This window comes from Dendropsophus ebraccatus, chromosome 1, assembly GCF_027789765.1.
Source record: "Dendropsophus ebraccatus isolate aDenEbr1 chromosome 1, aDenEbr1.pat, whole genome shotgun sequence".
NCBI classification, from domain to species: Eukaryota; Metazoa; Chordata; class Amphibia; order Anura; family Hylidae; genus Dendropsophus; species Dendropsophus ebraccatus.
The window spans coordinates 175,982,742-176,004,118 of record NC_091454.1 but is presented as its reverse complement, the minus strand read 5'-3'; the positions used below and the strand labels follow the sequence as shown (position 1 = coordinate 176,004,118).

At 39.1% G+C, this 21,377-nt stretch overlaps 1 protein-coding gene across 1 annotated transcript in view; it reads left to right on the top strand.

Annotated features, from left to right (window-relative positions):
- The window catches only part of FAM174B (family with sequence similarity 174 member B), a 42,825-nt gene extending 29,051 nt beyond the window's left edge, over positions 1-13,774 (top strand). The window contains exons 2-3 of the mRNA XM_069982907.1: positions 3,805-3,942; positions 12,744-13,774. Of these exons, the coding sequence (XP_069839008.1) occupies positions 3,805-3,942; positions 12,744-12,747 (142 nt within the window). The 3' untranslated portion in view covers positions 12,748-13,774. The remainder of the gene's footprint in view (positions 1-3,804; positions 3,943-12,743) is intronic.
- The last annotated feature ends 7,603 nt before the right edge of the window (positions 13,775-21,377 follow it).

The following is a 21,377-nucleotide window of genomic DNA, read 5'->3' as shown; positions in this document are numbered from 1 at the left end:
TAGTAGTAGCTGTGAAACAGCTTTAGAAATGTCTATGTATGAATATATGTAGCTATTCCTGATGCAGCAGAATGATGGCTTACATTAAAGCGTACCTCTCATTTCAGGTAACTTTTCAGAATACCATATGGATTTTTTTTTTTTTTTTCGTTTCTCCATTGAAGCCATCATCTCTAATTTTCAGGTTTCACTGAGCTATAATGGCTCTCATACACTACACACATTTAGAAGAAGGGATCCTGCCCTCTTATTTATTTATTTATTTATTTTTTACTATAATCTAAGCATGGAAGACATTATAGAACAATATCAAGCAGTCAAAGCAGTAAACCAAGCCTTTGGGTGAGACCTATATCACAGACTGAACTCCTACTTTATTATGATACATTAAGCTCCGGGACAGTTTAAACTCAGTACTGTTGAACTGACAGAAGCACGTTATAAATTATGATGCTAGTTGTCCTGTAAGAGGTGAAGAGTTCAGTCTGTGATATACGGTCCGTATGCCAGCTGTATGTTATGGATGTGTGAACACAGCCTAATACAGTAAGTTCTGATTGCTTTAGGCTCTCGTCATTCCCATCTCCCTCCTCTCTATAGACTTGTATGCTTGTAGAAATGAATCCTGATCCCTTAGCGAGCTACTTAGTGAGTTTTGAAAGACAAAACTGGAAGACATAACTGTTTTACCCTGTTTTACCCTGGATAAAAAAAATGGTGGGAGTTTGGAGGAGCCTCATAAGTGAAAGAATAGTTTCTCTCTGATAAGATATATTACAAAGTTTCTTACATTTGCTTATACTATTAATTATAATGGTAGGAATTTTATTGATAAAAAGAAAACCAACCTGTCTTCTTCTAAAGAGTATAACTACAGTTTTATTTATTTATTTACTTTTTGACTAGATTTCATATTTGGACAAATCTAGGAGCAACACTGATTGCTTAATACTAAATGTCCATCATGCAATAAAAAAAAAGATTGACAGTACTTCTTTAAACTGATTTGAAAAAATAAAAAAAAAGTTTTAAAGTGCACTATTAAAAAAGTAAAAAACTAATTTGATTTTTCCCAATCAAACATACAAACATAATGTAATTTACAATGTAGATGAGACAACGTATATCAGAAGGTACACTCACCGGCCACTTTATTAGGTACACCATGCTAGTAACGGGTTGGACCCCCTTTTACAGTGAACTCATTGTCATGTTCAAGCAGAAATCGAGACTCCTCAGACCAGGCAATGTTTTTCCAATCTTCTACTGTCCAATTTCGATGAGCTTGTGCAAATTGTAGCCTCAGTTTCCTGTTCTTAGCTGAAAGGAGTGGCACCCGGTGTGGTCTTCTGCTGCTGTAGCCCATCTGCCTCAAAGTTGGACGTACTGTGCGTTCAGAGATGCTCTTCTGCCTACCTTGGTTGTAACGGTTGGCTATTTGAGTCACTGTTGCCTTTCTATCAGCTCGAACCAGTCTGCCCATTCTCCTGACCTCTGGCATCAACAAGGCATTTCCGCCCACAGAACTGCTGCTCACTGGATGTTTATTCTTTTTCAGACCATTCTCTGTAAACCCTAGAGATGGTTGTGCGTGAAAATCCCAGTAGATCAGCAGTTTCTGAAATACTTAGACCAGCCCTTCTGGCACCAACAACCATGCCACGTTCAAAGGCACTCAAATCACCTTTCTTCCCCATACTGATGCTCGGTTTGAACTGCAGGAGATTGTCTTGACCATGTCTACATGCCTAAATGCACTTGCCGCCATGTGATTGGCTGATTAGAAATTAAGTGGTAACGTGCAGTTGGACAGGTGTACCTAATAAAGTGGCCGGTGAGTGTAGATTGAATAGTCCTTTTTATTTTATTTTTTACTGTACTAAAATAGCCCTGTGCTGTGCATCCAGTTTGCTTACTGTGAATATGACTCTCTTAATAAAAAATTGAAGGCTCTATATATATATATATATATATATATATATATATATATATATATATATATATATATTTTTTTTTTAATCACAGCCAGCATTTTCCTCCTATCTCAGGGACATTCGAGCTGCACACCAGATAGTCTATGATGTGCCAGTAAATGTTTAACTTAACAGTTGCATTTCCTAGAAAACCTAGTCCTTTTCCATGTGCACCCCAATGGAGAACATTTACCATCATTTTGTCTCTCGACTTCTGGTAGTCATGATTTTCCTATTAGGGAAGGAAACAAGTTGTAGGTTTTTGCCTTTGAAATTCTAGCTATAGATTCATCTCCGTTGCTCGTGATAACAACCTTGGAAGTTTTACGTCTCCTGTAATCTTCCTAGTAAGGAGAGACGGACATAGCAATAAACAGATTGTCACGAGCAGGACAATATTTAATCCAGTTGCCCAAGGGAACATCTTTTATATGCTTGATTTACACACGCTGTGTGACTACTTAACACTGGGTTTAAGAGCATTTGATTTTTCTTAAATGGCCTGACATTTTTATGACCTAATTTCGAGAGGACGGAGATACAGAGCCTGTTGTGCAAGTGTGTTAACTATTCCCTCCTGTTTCTTTTTTTTGCCAATCTTGTATTCAGCAGTAAAGCTTTATCTGTTATACATAAAAAAAACTACTCAGAATGGTGTTCTCCATTTCTTTATTTATATATGTGTATCACAAATTTCAAACAACATTGCATCGACAGCTAATTTTGGACATAAAGAAGCCCGGCTTTCTCAGGTGTGGTGGCATCCAATTAAAAAACATTGCATGCAACATTCTTCAATGCAACAAATTGATTTGTCCAGAACTGTACATTATTTCAGGGGAAGCTGATTTCAACACATCTAGCTTGTTGCCTCTAGTTTTCCCTTCCTGGACATGCCTTTATTGTTACATATATTGTGATTTCATATGATGAATGTTAACCAAATTGGTCATTGATTTCAATATACTAACAACAAAACTTGTTGACATAAGTTGTATTCACTTTAGGGGCATTAATAATAATAATATTATTATAATTATATTATAGTATAAATAATTGTGCACATTAAAGGGGTTATTTGGTGTTAACTTTTAATATACTGCTGCTGTTATATAGAAAATCAGTGGGATCAGAGGAGGAACCAGGGGAGCACGGAGAGGTAAGTAAAGGCTCTTTTTTTTGTTTTCTATATATGAGCAGCAATATATTTAAATCTTACACCAGATAACCCCTTTAATAATTTTTCTAAGCAAGTTTGTCTGTTCTTGCCTTATACAGGCACACAGAGCAGACATATTTTGTGCTCCTGGCTGTATAGGATCGGCCGGGTATCTTAGGCTGCTTCCTGCCCCACCGACCTTTGTGTGAAATGTGTCTTGCCCTGATAGGAGTAACTGTTGCAAGATATAAAGGTAAAAATCCAGGAAGGGCAGGGGGTGGTGGTAACATAATAAGGAAATTATACTTGCCCATCCCAGTGCCTTCACAGTGCCAGCACTCCAATCTCCTGTATCTCCCAGTCCTGTGAGGTCACATCCCCGCTCAGAAATGCCTGCTCAGCCAAAACACCCATATAGTTGCGGGCTGGCTAAGCAGGTTGATCCTATGTCATGATGACACAGGAACTAGGAGTTACAGGAGACTGTAGGCTCACAATTAGCTGGTGTTGCTGCGGGACAGTTAAGTATCGCTTCACTGTTACGTTCCCGCCACTCCCCGTCCCCCCTGGATTTTTACCTAGATTTTTCTCTACAGTACCCCTTTAAAAAGGACTGTTCGTGAAACATTAGTTTGTCTTACTTACTAAAATGTTTACTTTTTCTGTTCCTAGGTCTGGAAAGAGGATACGGAAAACCCGTAAATATGACATCATAACAACTCCAGCTGAGCGAGTAGAAATGGCTCCTCTCAATGAGGACAATTTTGAGGATGAAGACTCCACAGTGTTTGATGTGAAATATAGATACAGGTACAATATCCAGTTGCTATTTGGCATGCCATGTATTAATGTATTTGATTGAGAGTTCATCTTGTGGGTCAGCTGAAAATATATTTTGATGCTGCAAACGTTGTGTTTTTATTTATTGTTTGTGGTGTTTTCTGTTTCTTTCCGCATTTTTTAATTTAATGTATATATTTAGGCCACTTTTTGATTATTTTTCAATTATTAGTTTGATTACGTACTAAGAAGGAATTTGAACACAGTCCTGTGTTTATTTCAGATAGTATTCACAGTAGCTTTCTCACCACAAGTGCAAAATACCCAGCTTTACACTGCTTAGTACTGCTCCTTAATGTTCTTCATGCTAGTGTTGCTTCTTAGGTTGTTCTGCAGAGAAGTGGGAGAGCAGAATCTCTGCTTTTTTGTGTGTAAATGATATTGGCAGAAAGTCTCCACCCACTGATCCTGCACTCTTATTTCTCTGTAAGGGTATGTGTACAAAACGGAATTCGGACAGATCACCCACCACGGATTCTGTCGCTCGAACCCCCCCCCCCCCCCCCCCCCCACCGCGCTCCCACTTGAATTCCCGCTGTCCCCATAGACTCCATTCTATGCACAGCCGTCCACCCGAAGAATTAACCTGTTTGTTCTTTGGCCAGATGGCCGAATCTGCCTATGCATAGAGCGTAGTCTATGGGGGATCCGCCTGGATTCCGTAGTGTGCACATACCCAAACACACCATGAGTAGCACAATCATCATGAAGAACATTAGACCTCATTACTGAGACAACTTCTGTGGATACTAAAAATTCCTGTTGTACTTTTGTGACTGTGTATTGTGTATCTCGCTGGAGCCATTTTATTGACTCCTCCATATGTTTACTAGTGTACAAAAGTACTTTTTAATATGTTATTACTTATGGAAAGTTAGACAAATTCTTAATGTACATTAATTATGGGAAATGCACATATAGGGCTATTTCCCTTTAAAGGGATTCTGTACCCACAATCTGACCCCCCCAAACCACTTGTACCTTTGGATAGCTGCTTTTAATCCAAGATCTGTCCTGGGGTCCGTTCGGCAGGTAATGAAGTTATTGTCCTAAAAAAAACAACTTTTAAACTTGCAGTCTCATGCCCAACGGCCAGGGCTTAGAGTATCTGTGTCCTAACTTTGCACCACCCCTCCGTCCCTCCTCCCCACCCTCTTCATCATTAGGAATGCCACTGGAACATTTTCTCCTGTCTGAACATTGCACAGGTGTCTTAACGGTCCAGCCCATGTTCAGTATTCACACAGCTGAGGAATAGGAGACAATCTGCCTGGAGCATTCCTAATGATGAGGAAGCCGGGAGGAGGGACAGAGAGGGTGTGCCAGCCTAACGCATACACAATCTAAGCCCCGACCTTTAGGCACAGGGCTGCCAGTTCAAAAGTTGTTTTTTTAGGACAATAACTGCATCACCTGCCGACTGGACCCCAGGACAGATTTTGGTTTAAAAGCAGCTATCTGAAGGTTCAAGTGGTTTGGGGGGTCAGATTGTAAGTACAGAGTCACTTTAATTTAGTAGATCATAAAATGCTGAAATTAAGGGAAATAACACTATATGTGAATTTCCCATAATGAATGTACATTAGGAATTTTGTATAACTTTCCAAAAGTAATAACATATAAAAAAAATACTTTTGGCCAAAACACCTTTTAAGTGTGTTTTTTTTTGGCTCCAACCCTGAACACCCCTTGTCAGATAGGTATGGTGAGTGGTTTACCGTTCTATTTCTCTTTCTAAATTATCATAGTCTCTGACCCTGGAAAGAAGACATAAGAGATTTAGTATTGTTTGTGTCTATTGGGCTATTGATCACCAGGTACCCTCCTAATGGCAGAAATACTATTTCTTAGTAGATCCGTATCAGCTCTCTCTGAGAGCGTTCTCGCAGTTTATAGTGGCTTTTACAGATGTAGATGTTGCTATAGAGAGTTGTACTAATAAAAATAAACTGTTTGTCCCCAGAGATTCTAATGACGTTATTTTGTAAATATTTCTTAGTAAGAAATAAACAAAAATGTGTAAAAAATACAATGCACTAAGAAAGAAGAAAAAGAAAAGGAAACACTGACACCCCAAATAATACATGTCTTTGCTGCAATCACCTATAACTGTATTGTCTATCAAAAATGCAAAATAGGTGGTTTGGTTTGATTGTTATGTAAATTTGCTATCATTTTTGTGTTATACATGATTTTGATGTTTCCCTTTCCCTTTCCTGACACACCTTTTAAAGGAGAAGTCCGGACAATTTAATAATCTTGCAGGGCAGGGCGGAAATTTAATCAGGAGTACAAACTTACCACTCCCCGCGGTGAGTGGTGGGACTGGCCCCGGACCCCAGTCGGACGTCACAACTTGGGTGGGGGAATGCCTGTCCGCTCAGCCAATCAGTGACTAAAGCAGTGTCCCGCCCCAGTCATTGACTGGGTAAGAAGCCAGTCCATCAGCCGGGTCGTGATGTGTGCAGTACCAGACATCCCGGAGCTCGGCTGGGGTCACTAGGCCAGTCCTGCCTCTCATGGCAGGCACGGGTAGGGGTAACTGTGACACTTCGTATCCTCTCCTAGCAGCATTGGAATATGGCATACAATTAAATTTTCCATATTCTTCTATAGTTTTTTTTTAATCAGTTTTTTAGGTACATAAATTATACACTTGTATCCACTGTAAAAAGTATGTACTTATCAACACTAGTATATAGATAGCACAGGGTCTATCATCATTCACAATAGGTGATGGTCAGCTCCATGTCCTTCCTCCAACACTGTGGGTCACAGTCATGTCTAGAAACCTTTCCCATACAACTTATTAGGGTCTGCTACAGACTATTGTGCTTAGATCCACAAAGTTTGCTGTAATCATATCTCCAAATGCTGTAATACATATTCTAGGCAAGATGGCCGCCTCACTAAATAATGCACTAAAAATAAATAAAATTTACTATCAGAAATTAGAATCAGGTTAGAAACAAAGAACAGGTTTCAGCATCTGGTTCCAATCAGTAAAAAAATATCTAGGTGGTGCATTCACTTTAAAGACTAATACTTTGCAGGATTTGTCCTCGGAGACCCGCAGTCATGGTAGATTCATGAGGAGCATCCATTCACTGTGATGCCCTTAGTAAACAGCTGAGAAGAATGTCCTCCTGGAGAATGACCTCTCCTTCAGATGTAACACAGCTTTATCTGACTATGGGAGAAGCTTGTAGAGGTAAAAAAAGATGTCTTTTTTGATCAGTGTGGAAAAGAGAATATTCTATTGATCTTTGTGAAACCCAAGCTTGGGCTATGCGAGTGTTGGAGGTCAGAATTTGTATGAGGCGTTCATATGTGTTAGTCAATGAAGCTTAAAATGTGCAAATGCCTTTGTATTTACTGGATATATAAAATAGAATAATCATGTAGAAAAGGTCAGTCAGTGGACTATTAACTCATATGGTACTAGACTCTGTGCTCCAACAACAATATATATGTTGCAGTGAAATGATAGAATCCAGGGATTTGATCAAATCCCGGGAAATGATGAAATGACCGTGCCGTTGCATCATTTCCCTAGGGATTTGATCAAATCACTGACCCCTTTCAGGGAAGTGATGTAATGAACGATTGAGGAGTCGTCCGGCTCTACATTTGGAGGTGGAAGGGGGAGCGGAGTGGCAGGCATACAGTGGGAACTCCTGGCAGGCATATGGCATTGGGGTGGACAGGCCGAGAGAGCAGGAGGCATGTCGCAGGGCGGGGCAGACGGTCGAGCGGAGTGGCACACCTCCCAGCAGGCATACAGCGGAGCGGACGGGCCGGGGGAGCAAGAAGGTGTGTAGTAGTGAAAATGAGTGGAACAAGGAGCAGAGAGGAGGCGGACAGGGAGCAGAGCAGACAGGCTGGGGGTAGCAGAGAGGCAATACGGTAAGCGAATTTTATCTTGTAGGGAGAAATGATAGAGTTCCTTCCATCATTTCCCTGAAAGTGATTCGATCAATTTCCTAGGGAAATTATGGAACGGCGCAGTCATTTCATCATTTCCCGTGATTTGATCAAATCCCTTAGTGATTTGATCAAATACCTGATTCTATCATTTCACTGCAATATATATAGGGGTTTGCTACTTTTTACAAAGGTTGTTCATGTTTAGAGATGAGCGAACCTCGAGCATGCTCGAGTCGATCCGAACCCAAACTTTCGGCATTTGATTAGCGGTGGCTACTGAAGTTGGATAAAGCCCTAAGGCTATGTGGAAAACATGGATATAGTCATTGGCTGTATCCATGTTTTCCAGACAACCTTAGAGCTTTAGCAAAGTTCAGCAGCCCCCGCTAATCAAATGCCGAACGTTCGGGTTCGGATCGACTCGAACCCGAACCCAGTTCGCTCATCTCTATTCATGATCAACTGAATGGTCTAAGCCGCAATGCTAGACATTGCCTATGGATAACTGTGGCACTATTTTTAAAATAAACCCCCCCTTTTTCTTATGTTGGAAAATTATTTTAAACTTCGTGGGCTATCCACAGGGAAAGAGGGGCATAGATGAGCCCATGACTAGGCAGGTTAGTCATTAGGATTCCTGGCATGCCTTAAAGAGAACCTGTTACCATGAAAATGCTACTTAAGCTATTGGCATCATGTTATAAAGCAGAAGGAGCTGAGCGGATTGATACATATCTTTATGTGAAAAGATTCAGCATAACTTGTAATTTATTGATTGAAATCCGTTTCCATGCTAAAGAGTCCAGTTCATTGAGTGACACCGCCCACTGGACTCCTTATCCCCAAATTATCGGGAATTTCAATCAACATGTTACAAGTTATACTGAATCTTTTTCCACAAAGATCTATATCATTCTGTTCAGTTCTTCCTTCTCTATAACATGATGGTGATAGGTTAGATAGCATTGTTTTGGTTACAGGTTCCCTTGTGCTTTGTCCTCTCCAGTGCCAAGATAAAAACCTTTTTTTTAATACATGTAAATTAGACTCAAGTGCCTAGGGGGCATTTTCCAGCACAGCAAGGTTTAGGGTTAGTAAGCCCAACTTATTCATTGCCTCTGGGCCTACTGTCAATCAAAGCCAGGTAGATGTGTACGAGCAAGCACTGTAATTTAAAGGGAAATTAGCCTGCTGTTATGTGCTTAGGGGACGCTGAGGAAGAAGGCATTTTTTTTACCTTGACCCTCAATGCTGTTTTCCTGAAATACAGTACTACAGCCCTTGGTGCAATGATCCACCTGCCCCTACTTATAAATGTTACTTTGGCGCTCTGCAACGATAAGTGGGTGAAGTGATGTCACTGAAAAGCACTGCCTGAATACTTATGAAGAAGGAGTGGTTGGGGTGATCAGTGCACCAAGGGCTGTTGTACCACCCCCAGTGCACCAAGGGCTGTAGTACCACCCCCAGTGCACCAAACCACCTAATTAACATGTTAATAAAACAAAGGATTTCAGGGAAAACAGCGCTGAGGATGAAGGTAAGAAATACTACCTTCTCAGCATCCCCAGTCCTATTGCAACAAAACTGCAGGTTATATTCTACTAACCTGCTGTTAGGCCCAACAGTTTTAAAGGGAAACTATGTGTGTCACAGGCTTTATATACATGACTATGCTTTGCACATGATGCCCAAAAACCTGTACATTTTATCTATTGGATGTACAATATTGCAAGATAGATCTACTTCTTAGTAGTAAGTGTGCAATACATACAGTACATTGGATTCCTTCTGTATGGTAAAAACAAAGTAGCAAAGCATGTTAGGCCCTGTCCATATTACATTTCCACCTAGCCTTAGAGGGATATTTTGGTGGTGGAACTTAAGGGTTTACAGTGGGATGCATTGCCCGCTTTCATAAGAGAACTCTAATACTAGTGTCCATTATTTGACATTGACATCACTGGAGGCTTCCGAGGTGCCTGTTACATTGATACCTGTTTTAATTGTTATACCACGGCATTTATATGCTAGTATAGTATCTGTTTAAAGTACCCTGATGTATGGTATATTAGTGTGCTGTGGTAGTTTACTTGAACTACCTTGAACTGCCTTAGAGGTATAAACTGGATCAGCACAAAATGTATTGATATCATTATTCTAGCAATCTTAATGCTATTTGCAGGTAGATACATTAGTAAAGTATATTGAAGGACTGTGCCAAGTTAAGCAATAATATTCTGTGTAGATGGTTCTAAGACTTCGCTATAAACACTTGGGATGACTGTAGATGTAAGGAAATATGACTTGTTTTCTTAAGTATCAGTAATCATTGTAATTTTTCATTTATTGCTTCAAGATGGCCTCAACTGTTGATTGAAATGTTATGACTCCTGCCAAATGAAGACAACTGTTTGGGTGGGAAGGAGCCTGATGTATTGTGTATTATGCTAGAATATCTAAATATGATCCAGGGTTTGAATATTGCATGTTTCCTATAGAAAAAAAATTCCATGATTTTCTGAAGGAGAACAAAATGTAAAGCAGAATGTGAACTCATCTGTTTTTTTTCCCCTGCTATACTTCAATACTGGTTGCATGTTGTGCGTTTTACTGCACCGGTCATGGGTTTGGCCACATCATTTTATTTTTTTGTAGGTTTTCTTTTGTAAGTCAGTGGTTTTCAATCAGTTGTACAAAGGATCAAAATGTATTGGTTGCTTTTCTTGCACATGACTGCACAGATCCAAGGTTTCCCAGCAGAATATTGGCCTCCGCATCACACTGCATCTGCCAGATTACCTTCTTTCCATTTTGCTATGATCTTTTCCTCTTCCATCGCCTGATAGCTAATTTCTAATGATCACATTGTATGGTAGCCCCTTTTGGCAGTGGATAGTGGTCAGCATGGTCACTCTGACACCTGCGTAGCCCTGTACACACAGCAAACTACGATACACCGTATGAGGTGACAACTTTCCATTATAGCCAGCTTTAACATGTTTAGCAGTTTGTGCTACTATTTTATAAGATGTGAGACTAACCTTTGCCCCCATGGATACCCCGTTTCTGGCTTACTAGTTATCCTCCATTAAATACATTTGATAGGGATGAATACAGTTCTATTATCATACCTGAATTTCCTGTGCCGTTAGAGCACTTTGAAAGTAAACCTGTCAATGGCTGACTTGTTAGATTTGTAGAAATTTTCTGTATGTTTGCTCACCACCAATTTTATTATTTTGGCTGCTCTGCGTATGTTAGCATGAGAGAAATAGTCAATAGAATGCAATATTTGTGATTGAGCATTGACATGTCTCTTCCACATACATTCTTTTTGTAATTTGTCACTGGTAAAATGGCAGAGTATCATCAAACCACCCATTCTGGCAATCACTTTGAGAAGTGGAAAGAAAAGTGTTGCAGCACTATGACTAGTTTTTCTGCTGCTATATGTTTATGCCATACTTTTTTACATTGCTGTGTGGTATACATTTCTTCTACATCTGTTGCATGTTTCTGCTAAGTGCTTACTGAGCTAGTAGTGTTTGAAGCACTGTATCCAGCCCCTTGAAGCACTGTATCCAGCCCCTTGAAGCACTGTATCCAGCCCCCAATCTTTTTACCAGCCTCATACACTTGATATGCATATACCCAATAAATATGAACATAATAGAGAAATACAGGATAAAGCTGACATGTATTGTAATATAGGACGTATCTTATGCAACATCACAGTCTGAATCCCACATGCCTTTACTCCTGTTTTAGCTCTTCGTACTCATCTGTTGGCCTATGGGATGATTTGTTGCTCCGTTGCATGAAATATGTCCTCCTCATAAAAGAATTCACATGATGCTGAATTGTTGGATTCTCTGCTTTTTACCATTTCACCATATGTTGTGTTAAGGAGCTTGTTAAATTCTGGCCCATGATGCTAGTAAATGTTTTTAGGCAACTAGTTTTCTTTTTGAAAATTTACATAATATACCTAAAATAGAGTATTGGTGCGTTTTTGTTTTGTTTTTCTTTACATTTTCTTTAAATTGTCTATTGTTTCATTCCAAAACCGAGCCCTGTATTGTTTCCATATACTATTGCAAAGACAAATACTGAAACGTCTGCAAAACCTAACATGTATAATATATAATCTTGTATTGCCAGAAGCTTTAGTGTACTGTATGTAAACGGGTGACATCAGCAATGCAGAGGCATATGACTGTGACTAAACAAGTATTGAACAAATATTGTCAGCAGACTAAGTCACTGTAAGGCCATGTTTGCATGAAGGAGACATTTTCCTCCACAATATTCGCATGTGTAACATGTGAAATTAGGGGTAATATTTGTTGTAACTTTTTTTATTATTTAAAAGGGTACTCTGGAGAATGTATTTTTGTTTTCAAATCAACTGGTGTTATAAAGTTATACAGGTTTGTAAATTACTTCTATTTAAAAATCAGCAGCCACAGCCCGCACAGCTCTGGGAGTTGGGTCATGACATCACCATGTTATCCAGGAAGTGACATCACCATGTTACCCAGGAAGTGAAGCCTTGATGCAGTAGTGCAGGGAAAAAAGCACTTTATAAGCATTTCCTGTAATAAGTGTATACTGGTAATTTGGATAACTTTTGTAGGGCAATACAATGCTTTAATAATTTTTGCCGGACTTCTCCTTTAATAGTTTTAATAAAATGTCTTGCATGCCTATAATTTCCTTGAAGAATGTCATTGTTGGCCTTCCATTAGACGTCAACCACAATCGAAGTAATTAACACAGTTTTGAGTTGTATAATCTATTACATCTTCTCCTTTTGATCTATTTTTTTTTCCCCGTGGCAGGTAAGAACATCTAATCTTACGACATCTGGATACAATTATAGTTCGAAGCAGAGTTTGGAAACTTTTTATCTTAAGGGGGAAAAAAAAGATGAGAATAATTTCTTTATGCACCTTCATCTGCAAAGAAAAGACAAGGATAGATGAGTTTCTCCTTAAACTAAAAGTCCACGTTTATGTACAATACCTGAAGACTTCAGACAGAGTGGGGAAGGAAGCATGGGCTATCGTCTAACTGGATCATTCCCTTCTGTGTGTTCGGGGGTGGTTGTCTGTAATAATATATATTTTTTATAAAACAAACCAAAGACCTGCTGCATTTAAGAAGACCTTACACAATATTAAAATGACTGGAAACATCCGCGTTCCTTTGACATCATCTACCATCAGCTCCTGTAAGATGCTACACAAGAAGAAATTACACAATTTTAAAAGAGAGAGTCTAGGAATGAAGCACTACCATAATACTATATACACTCCAGTTACATGTCTACAAATTGAGATCACCATAAATCTGACATCTGAGAACCATTTGGCTACATTTGGTGTTGGCTACATTTCAATGAATCTTGGCCTCACATAGTTGCTCTGCCTAATCCAACTATAATCATCACCGACCTGTATGCACATATTTGTTCATAACATATGGTACCGGAACGTTTTCCTGTGGTTTCAATGAAAGTAAAGTGTTATTTTTTGTTTTTGCATCTAGTGATATTTTACATACCTTTCAGAAGTGGATGAATGTGTACCAAATGATCATCTCTAATATCCTGTTATTGAGTTGCTGCCAATGGTGGCCTTTTTGTTTTACACATTTTTGGAATTGGAACCTGTTTAGAACAGATAATATTTAGGCCTACATATTTACAGGTGTTTTGAAATAAGGCTGGGTTCACACTGCATTTTTGCAATCCGTTTTTTGAAAAAACTGATGAAAAACGGATTGCAAAAACGGATGCAGTTGTGTGCATCCGTTTTGATCCATTTTTCCATTGACGTCCATTATAAAAAAAAAAACGGATCAAAACTGATCCGTTTTTTTTTGACGGACACAAACATTGCTGACACTATTTTTTTTTTTTTTTGTCCATTAAAAGAAACTGATCCGTTAAACGGATTGCAAAAACGCAGTGTGAACCCAGCCTAAAAGCAAAAAAAATTAAAGGCGAAAAAGTGATTTAAATAATAATAAAAAAACATTACTGACCAGACAAATCCTGTTACTAGAGTGTTGCCGTCCATATACCTATGGTGTGGTCTTGCACTGTACATTACTGTGGACGGTAATTAGTTGCAGCCGTATACAGGCAGCTTAGTGGGGATCATCCGATTGGCAGGAGATTTATCAGATGAGTAATGTGTTTTTTTTTTCCGACTTGTTTTATCACATTTCCTCCTATCAGAATAGGTCACTATGGCATATGGAATCATAATTTACATTAATATATTGTAATATTTTCTATGTTAACTATATAGTATGTAATATATATGTTATCTATTAATAGTAAAGTAAAGCATAGTTGACAAAGTCTATGTCCCAGGTGGCAAAGAATTACTGCAAATGCAACAGTAACTTTTAAAGGTGGGAGAACTGACCACAAACTATACACTTGTGTAAGAGTGAAGCTGTGATCTCTAAAATGCAGCACTTTCTAGATTAGCGTCTGGAGATGAGGATATTACTGTGCTAGGTAAGGATTTCCAGTACACATTTCCACATTCACAACCATAAAAATAAGTGTTGTTCTTAACAGACGTAGATGTCTCTAATGTCATAGGCTATAAACAAAAGACTGCTTACAGTCATACTTCCTTCCATCTGTGTCCTGTTTCTAACTTACTAATAAGTTAGATAAGCAAACCTCCAGCAAGCTGAGGTTCATCTGAAGCCAAACGCTTTGCATTTGATTACTGGTGGCTGAAGAAGTTGGAAAACATAGATATTCCCATAGGCTGTATGCATGTTTTCCCAGACTCCCTAGGGCTGCATCCAACTTCTTCAGAGTGTTCGGATGAACTGAGTGTGCTCGAGGTTTGCTCATATCTACTAGCTAACATTCAAGGTATAGTCAATATAACTGTGAGATCAGACTACAAAATTCTGATAAGCTGTAGAACCATAACAATAAGTTTTAATTAAAGCAATTTGTAATGTCCTTGTTTATTTTTGATATGTGGGAGTTAGTTCACAATATGGACCTTTTATTACAAGAAATATGTGTATATTTCCATCAGGATAGCAGTACTTTGTCAGGAATCTAAGTAAGGGTGGGTTCATACTACAGAATTCTCGTGGATATTGTCCGCGGAATTCCGTCGGCTGTCCGCACGCACGGCCACGCGCCTTTCCACCGGGTCCATAGACATCATTCTATGGGCCGGCGTATTCCGCTATCCGCCGAAAGAAGGGACATGTCACTTCCTTTGGCAGATAGCGGAATACGCCGGCCCATAGAATGGTGTCTATGGAGCTGGCGGAAAGGCGCGCGGCTGTGCGCACGGACAGCCGACGGAATTTCGCTGAGTTTATCCGTGAGAATTCCGTAGTATGAACCCACCCTAAAACACACGCTGCAGATCCATCCAGAGCCTGTATACCCTTCTGATGACTTGCATGATTTTCTATCTTTCCCCTGTGATTTTATGGATGTGTTCATATAAGAAGACCTAGGAAACATACGCAAAGTACTTCAATGATTCCATAGGTGGTTACCTAACCTCATAGCCTCAAATAATTGTGTTTTTTTTTTTTTTAACAAGATTTGATACCTGGTGGGATTGCATCAGGTTCCTTGCAGTATTTTTATAGTGATGTATAACTGTACTATCATGATATTCTAAGTATTGATGTATGTGCCTTGGCCCTTCCACAGTGAGTTTTATTTAATCTATTGCTGTTTTTCAGAATAGGGATTTATCCTCAAAATGTAACTGTCATTTTAAAACAACTTTTGCAGAAAGAAACTCTGTAATAGAGTATTAGGCAACACAGCTTCCATCTGTACTCCTAAAGCTGCTCCCTTCCTCTTTTCTTTATCTGTTCATTATCACTGAAAAGCCGTCTACAACAAAGTGAAGATAGGTTTGCACTGCTCATGAGAGCCTATGAAATGGGGGAGGGGCAGAGGGGGAGGAGTAAGCAGGGAGAGCTAGAAACATCCGGTGCAATGTGCAGACTTTCTGGCCACAGAAAATGCTGGATTCACATGCTAGACTGCTCAGTGATGGTGTGGGAATTCCTGAAGGTTTGCTACAGTGAGGTAGGCTTGCAGTAGTGGGTTTTTAGTCCTGCCCCTTTTATACATACACAGGACAGTTTATCACCTGAAAAGATAATTAAACTTTAAATAAAAAATGTCATGCAGATGAGTCACTGGCTGCGTGCAAATGGTGTTCAGGGCCACAAGAATTCAAAATAGTTAAAAAAAAAAAAATTCTACCACATTGCTTTCACATGAGGGCTGGAGTCTGGCACACATCCACGTTAGTGGAAGAAAGGAGTATTTGTTCCACCTGTATAATTATTGATCTTCTGTAACATTACACAGACTTTCATCTACTGTATGTGACCTTCCTGCAGACTGATGCTTGACCCTTACATAACTTATCTTGAAACAATCAGTGGTAGACTTTTGTATTTCACATGTGAGTTCTGCCTTGCCAAATGCCTACTCTGTAACATTAAAGGAAATGTGGTTCATTCAGACAGATGTAGAAGGGAGACCTGGATGTTCTGAGAGTGCAATCTAAATAAATCTTAGCGGTTAATTAGCGTTATCTTGACGCAAATTTACCAATCATGGTAAAATAGCGCTAATTAAATGCTATGTGTGAACATAGCCTTAGTTGGAAGAAATTAGTTGAAATGTACTTTGCTGATATTCACACTGCTGCCATGGACACAGGACCACCAGTGGCTTATAGCAGCCCTGTATGTAAGGCCACCTGACATTTGGTGAATAATATTCTCACTGTACTATTATTAATACTACATTGCCATTATATTAGCCTTATTTTTCAAAAACCATGTGATTTGACTAGGGGAAGGCTCTATGTCTTACATGTTTTTTTTTTAGCTATGAGTAGGCAAAAGCTCTCACTGAATTATTGCCTACTCATGCTAATTATTTACTTTGACTTATCTATGTTTTGTTGACATGATCTTTGCCTTAAATATAAAATGAGTGTCTTACAGGTGTAATCCAGAATTAGAAATAGCATTGCCACTTTCTTTCAAAAACAGCACCACCCCTGTCTTCAGGTTGTGTGCGGTATTACAATTTAGCTTAAAACTCCCACCGAAATTGAGGACAGGAGTGGTGCTGGAAGAAAAGTAGCCATGTTTTTCAAAGCCTGGATAATCCCTTTAAATTTATCTGGGGATATGAAGTTCTTCTATGCTAATGGTTTTCCTCTTTTTCTCTACTGAGTTTTGAGTATTAATGTAATAATTAATAAGGATCAGCTCAATAATATGTGAAATGTGTTCTATTTGTAAATGTAAGCAATAATGTGGGTGTTGGTATGAATGGGGTAATATATGTAGGAGATAATATGTAAGTATAATATTTTATGCTGTATTATATGTATACATTTATATATATTGTGATGGAATTTAAAGCTACAGCTTTACATTTTATATCTACTGTGGTGATTTCTGATGTGTCAATGGAGCAAGAAAATACTGACTTACAGGGCATTTCTGGATACTATTTGTTTCCTATATGTTGCTGGCACTGCAATAAAAATAAAAAGTCACACATACTCTCTAACTGGGTTATTCAGAGCTCCTCGTCTTGTGATGACACTGGTCACACATCTCGGGAGTGATGGCCTGTTCAGCCAGTCACTCACTGCAGTGGTTTCCCCCCTCAGTCTGATTGGCCGTATGGTCCGTCTCGCATGTAGCAACCAGCGAACTGGTTGAGCAGGGAACTGGCAGTTGAGATAGGAGGTCTGGGGGACCCAGATATGTGAGTTTACACTTAGTTTTTGTTTTCGCTGTGGCCCCAACAATAAATAGAGAGAGAGAGAGATATGAGTGAATTTACAGGATAAACAAAGCCAAGCGCTTTGTTAGCTCGGGAGTCGGGGAGGAGTGGCACAGAGTTCAAAGGCAGCTGACTGCTGAGCTAACAAAGCGCTTTGCTTCGTTTATGTTGTAAATTCACTCGTATCTAAAAAAAAAAAAAAGAAGAAAAAAACTATCTAGAATATCCCTTTCATGCATGCACCTGGCAGTGAAGGCTGTATATGCATCACATAGAGTCTCTATGGGCTTGTCAGTCCTCTATCTTGCTTTGTGAAGCCTCCATGAGGCATTGACCTCTCTTTCAGAACCAGTTATTTTAGGGCAAAGTAACCCTACAATACAACATTCAGTGGAATATGCTAGAGTTTATTGTGGCTAGAGATGAGCGAAGCTAAATGATCTCTGTCTTGAATATCGATGTCTGCCGATTTCCGTGGAGGAGGTGTATCCATGTTTTCCAGGCAGTCCTTGGGCTGTCTCCACCTTCTACACAGAGTACACAGACAGTGGGACTCAAAAGCCAATCATTAAATGGGTTATCCAGCGCTACAAAAACATGGCCACTTTTCCCCCTACTGTTGTCTCCAGTTCAGGTGTGGTTTGCAATTAAGCTCCATTTACTTCAATGGAACAGAGTTTCAAAACCCCACCCAAACTGGAGACAACAGTAGGGGGAAAGTGGCCATGTTTTTGTAGCGCTGGATAACCCCTTGTATAAAGTTTTGTATAAAACTAAATAAAGCCTGAATAAAGAAGTGTAGTATTGGCCCACAGCCATATTACATGTCAGTACATGGATACATGACTTGGTTGTGTGATTGGGTCCTTAAGGTATTAGAAGTCTCCTTCCACCTTGGTCTGAATACCGTCTGACATCAAAGTATTGGCGTCACTTCAGAAGTCCTTATTTCCTAACTAGTAATTCTTTACTACCCACTGTTGTGGTTACATCTATGTTATACAGCGGTAGGGGCCATCTATATCCAACAGGAGTCACACAACATAACTTGTTAAAATGGTTGGCTGTGTGTTCTTGAAGAGCTGATCCTGTTGAACAATTATTAAAGGGCGCCTGTCAATAATAAACATTTTTTTGACATGTGATGAGTGTTCAGACCCTGACCAACCAGTAGAATGAGTGAGGAAACAACCACACTGCTGCATACTCCTCTCCCCGCTCTGTATCTGAGACACATTTCATGTGTCTTTCCGACATATCAAAAGTTTTCGCTAATGACATCTACTACTTAAAGGGGTACTCCAAAGAAATTAATTGGGTTTCAAGTCAACAGTTGGCTGAAAGTTAAATTAGATTTCTAATTTTTTTTTCCTCTGGAGTTCCCCCTTAATGGAAGTTGACAGAAACATTTCAATTAATGGCAAGACTGAAAGCTGTGTGACTTGTTGCAAAAATGCCAAGTCATGTGACGCTGATGTGCCAGCCCTAGAGTGATTTATTCTTATTGCAGACAGACAGCCAGTTTAGTTACACTGCAGGCATGATACAAGTGCGTTTGGCCCGCAATAGTTGACCCAGTAATGCTATTTATAACATCTATTGTTTGTGTTACAAATTGATTGCAGGCTTGTTTAACCCTTTTGTAGCACAAAGTCTATGTACAGTGTACTAGGAAAGAGTTAACAGCTGGGCTAAAGGATGATGCTCTTCCTTTCTGGCAAGTGTGTGACACTGCCGAATATCCACAAGGATGTGATTGTAATTCTTTCTGTTTGCTGCTAAGTGATCTGTGTTGTCTTACCCTGTGTTTTTTTTTTTTTTCTTTTCTTTTGGTGTGTTTCATTTTGTGTGGTTGTAGGGAAAACAAGCTAAAAATAGAGTACAAGTACTTTGTCATTCCTTTTTGATTAGCTATTTAATGACTGCAAGACCTCATCTGTGCTTTAATTACCAGTTCATTTAAGCAAATGAAGCAAGCTGGCTGCAGACTTCCTGTGCGTTTTGTAACGGCATGTCTGTGTTTAAAGTAACAGTGTTGCTTATTTTGAGACAAGAAAGCAAATGAATGCCAGTGCTTTTTAGTTTAGCATTCCAGATGGAAAGGTGCGGTAATCTGTTTGATCTGTGATCAGTCATCTAGACTGTGATGTGCCAGAATCATTTCCAGTGTAGGGTTTCACAGCCCATACCTTGTGATAGGCTTAAAAAGGTTGGATGGAACTAGGCCAGAGGATTTACTCTATTGTCTATGGCAATGTTCACACTATGTTGAAAAAAAAAAAAGGAGCTAGTACAACATTATAACGTTTGTTATTGCAACATTTTAATTGACCTCAGTGGAATGCATTGAAGTCAATGGAATGATGTTTGCGCAAACTTCAAAATAACGATCATGACAATTATTCATGTCCAAACCTTTTGTAAACATTGGACATTCTTATTTAGTTCATACAGTTTTTATTTTTTCTAGCTCTTTAATATTAAATTCAATGGCCAAAGGGCAATTAGTCCACCCGAACTAGAATATTGTACCAATAGCAGTCATTGTAATGACGGGCGTCCTAATCGGGAAATGACTGATGTCATTTTAAAAACTAAAAAATTGAAAGAAAAAAAAAATCATGTGAACATACCTCATGTGTTCTGGCTGACACTGGTGCTCAAAGATTTTTTTTGTTTGTTTTTATATGCATTACACGAGGCACAACATGAGCACAGTCAATGAACTTTGAGTTTTTTTCCCATTATAAAAATCTCTTGTGGATCCATTGCGAAAAATTCAAGCTCTCTGCCACAAATTTTTCAATAATTTTAGACACCAACTAAGCCAATTCAATGGATTTAAAACAATTCCAGGCTACCTATTTTCTGCGTCAAGAGGTAACAATATACTACTTTTAAATCTGGGTTAGAGAAATCTGCTCCACTGAACCAATTGTTTGGACTTGCCACTTTACAGCCAAAGCACAAATACGATGATATTGTTACAGATGTATTTTCCTTTTATATAGTTTACATGTATAAACCTAAAAGCCCCCATTTTAGCAGTGTAACACATAGAAGTAGGGACACATCTCAAAATAAGCTTTACATAGATACTGGGAATAGGAAGAGGGCTTAAAAGTAAGTGTCAAATTACTGTGTTAAATACTTGCTTCTATACTTTCCTTTAGCATATGTATGTGTATGTATGTATATTTTCTTATTCTCCTCTTTGACAGTAGAAGTATACAAAGCAGAGATGCTTGGAATGGGGTGCTTTTCAAAATTCTAAGACAAGCACTTTAAAGGGGTTATCGAGGGCTACAAAAACATGGCCACTTTCTTTCAGAAACAACACAACTCTTGTCTCTAGTTCAGGTTTGCAATTAAAGGGGTTATCCAGCGCTACAAAAACATGGCCACTTTCCCCCTAGTGTTGTCTCCAGTTTGGGTGGGCTTTTAAAACTCAGTTCCATTGAAATAAATAGAGCTTAATTGCAAACTGCACCTGAACTGAAGACAACAGTAGGGGGAAAAGTGGGCATGTTTTTGTAGCGCTGGATAACCCATTTAAGCTCCATTCACTTCAATGAAACTGAGCAGCAAAATCCCGCCCGAGCTGGAGACAAGAGTGGGGCTGTCTCTGGAAGAAAGTGGCCAT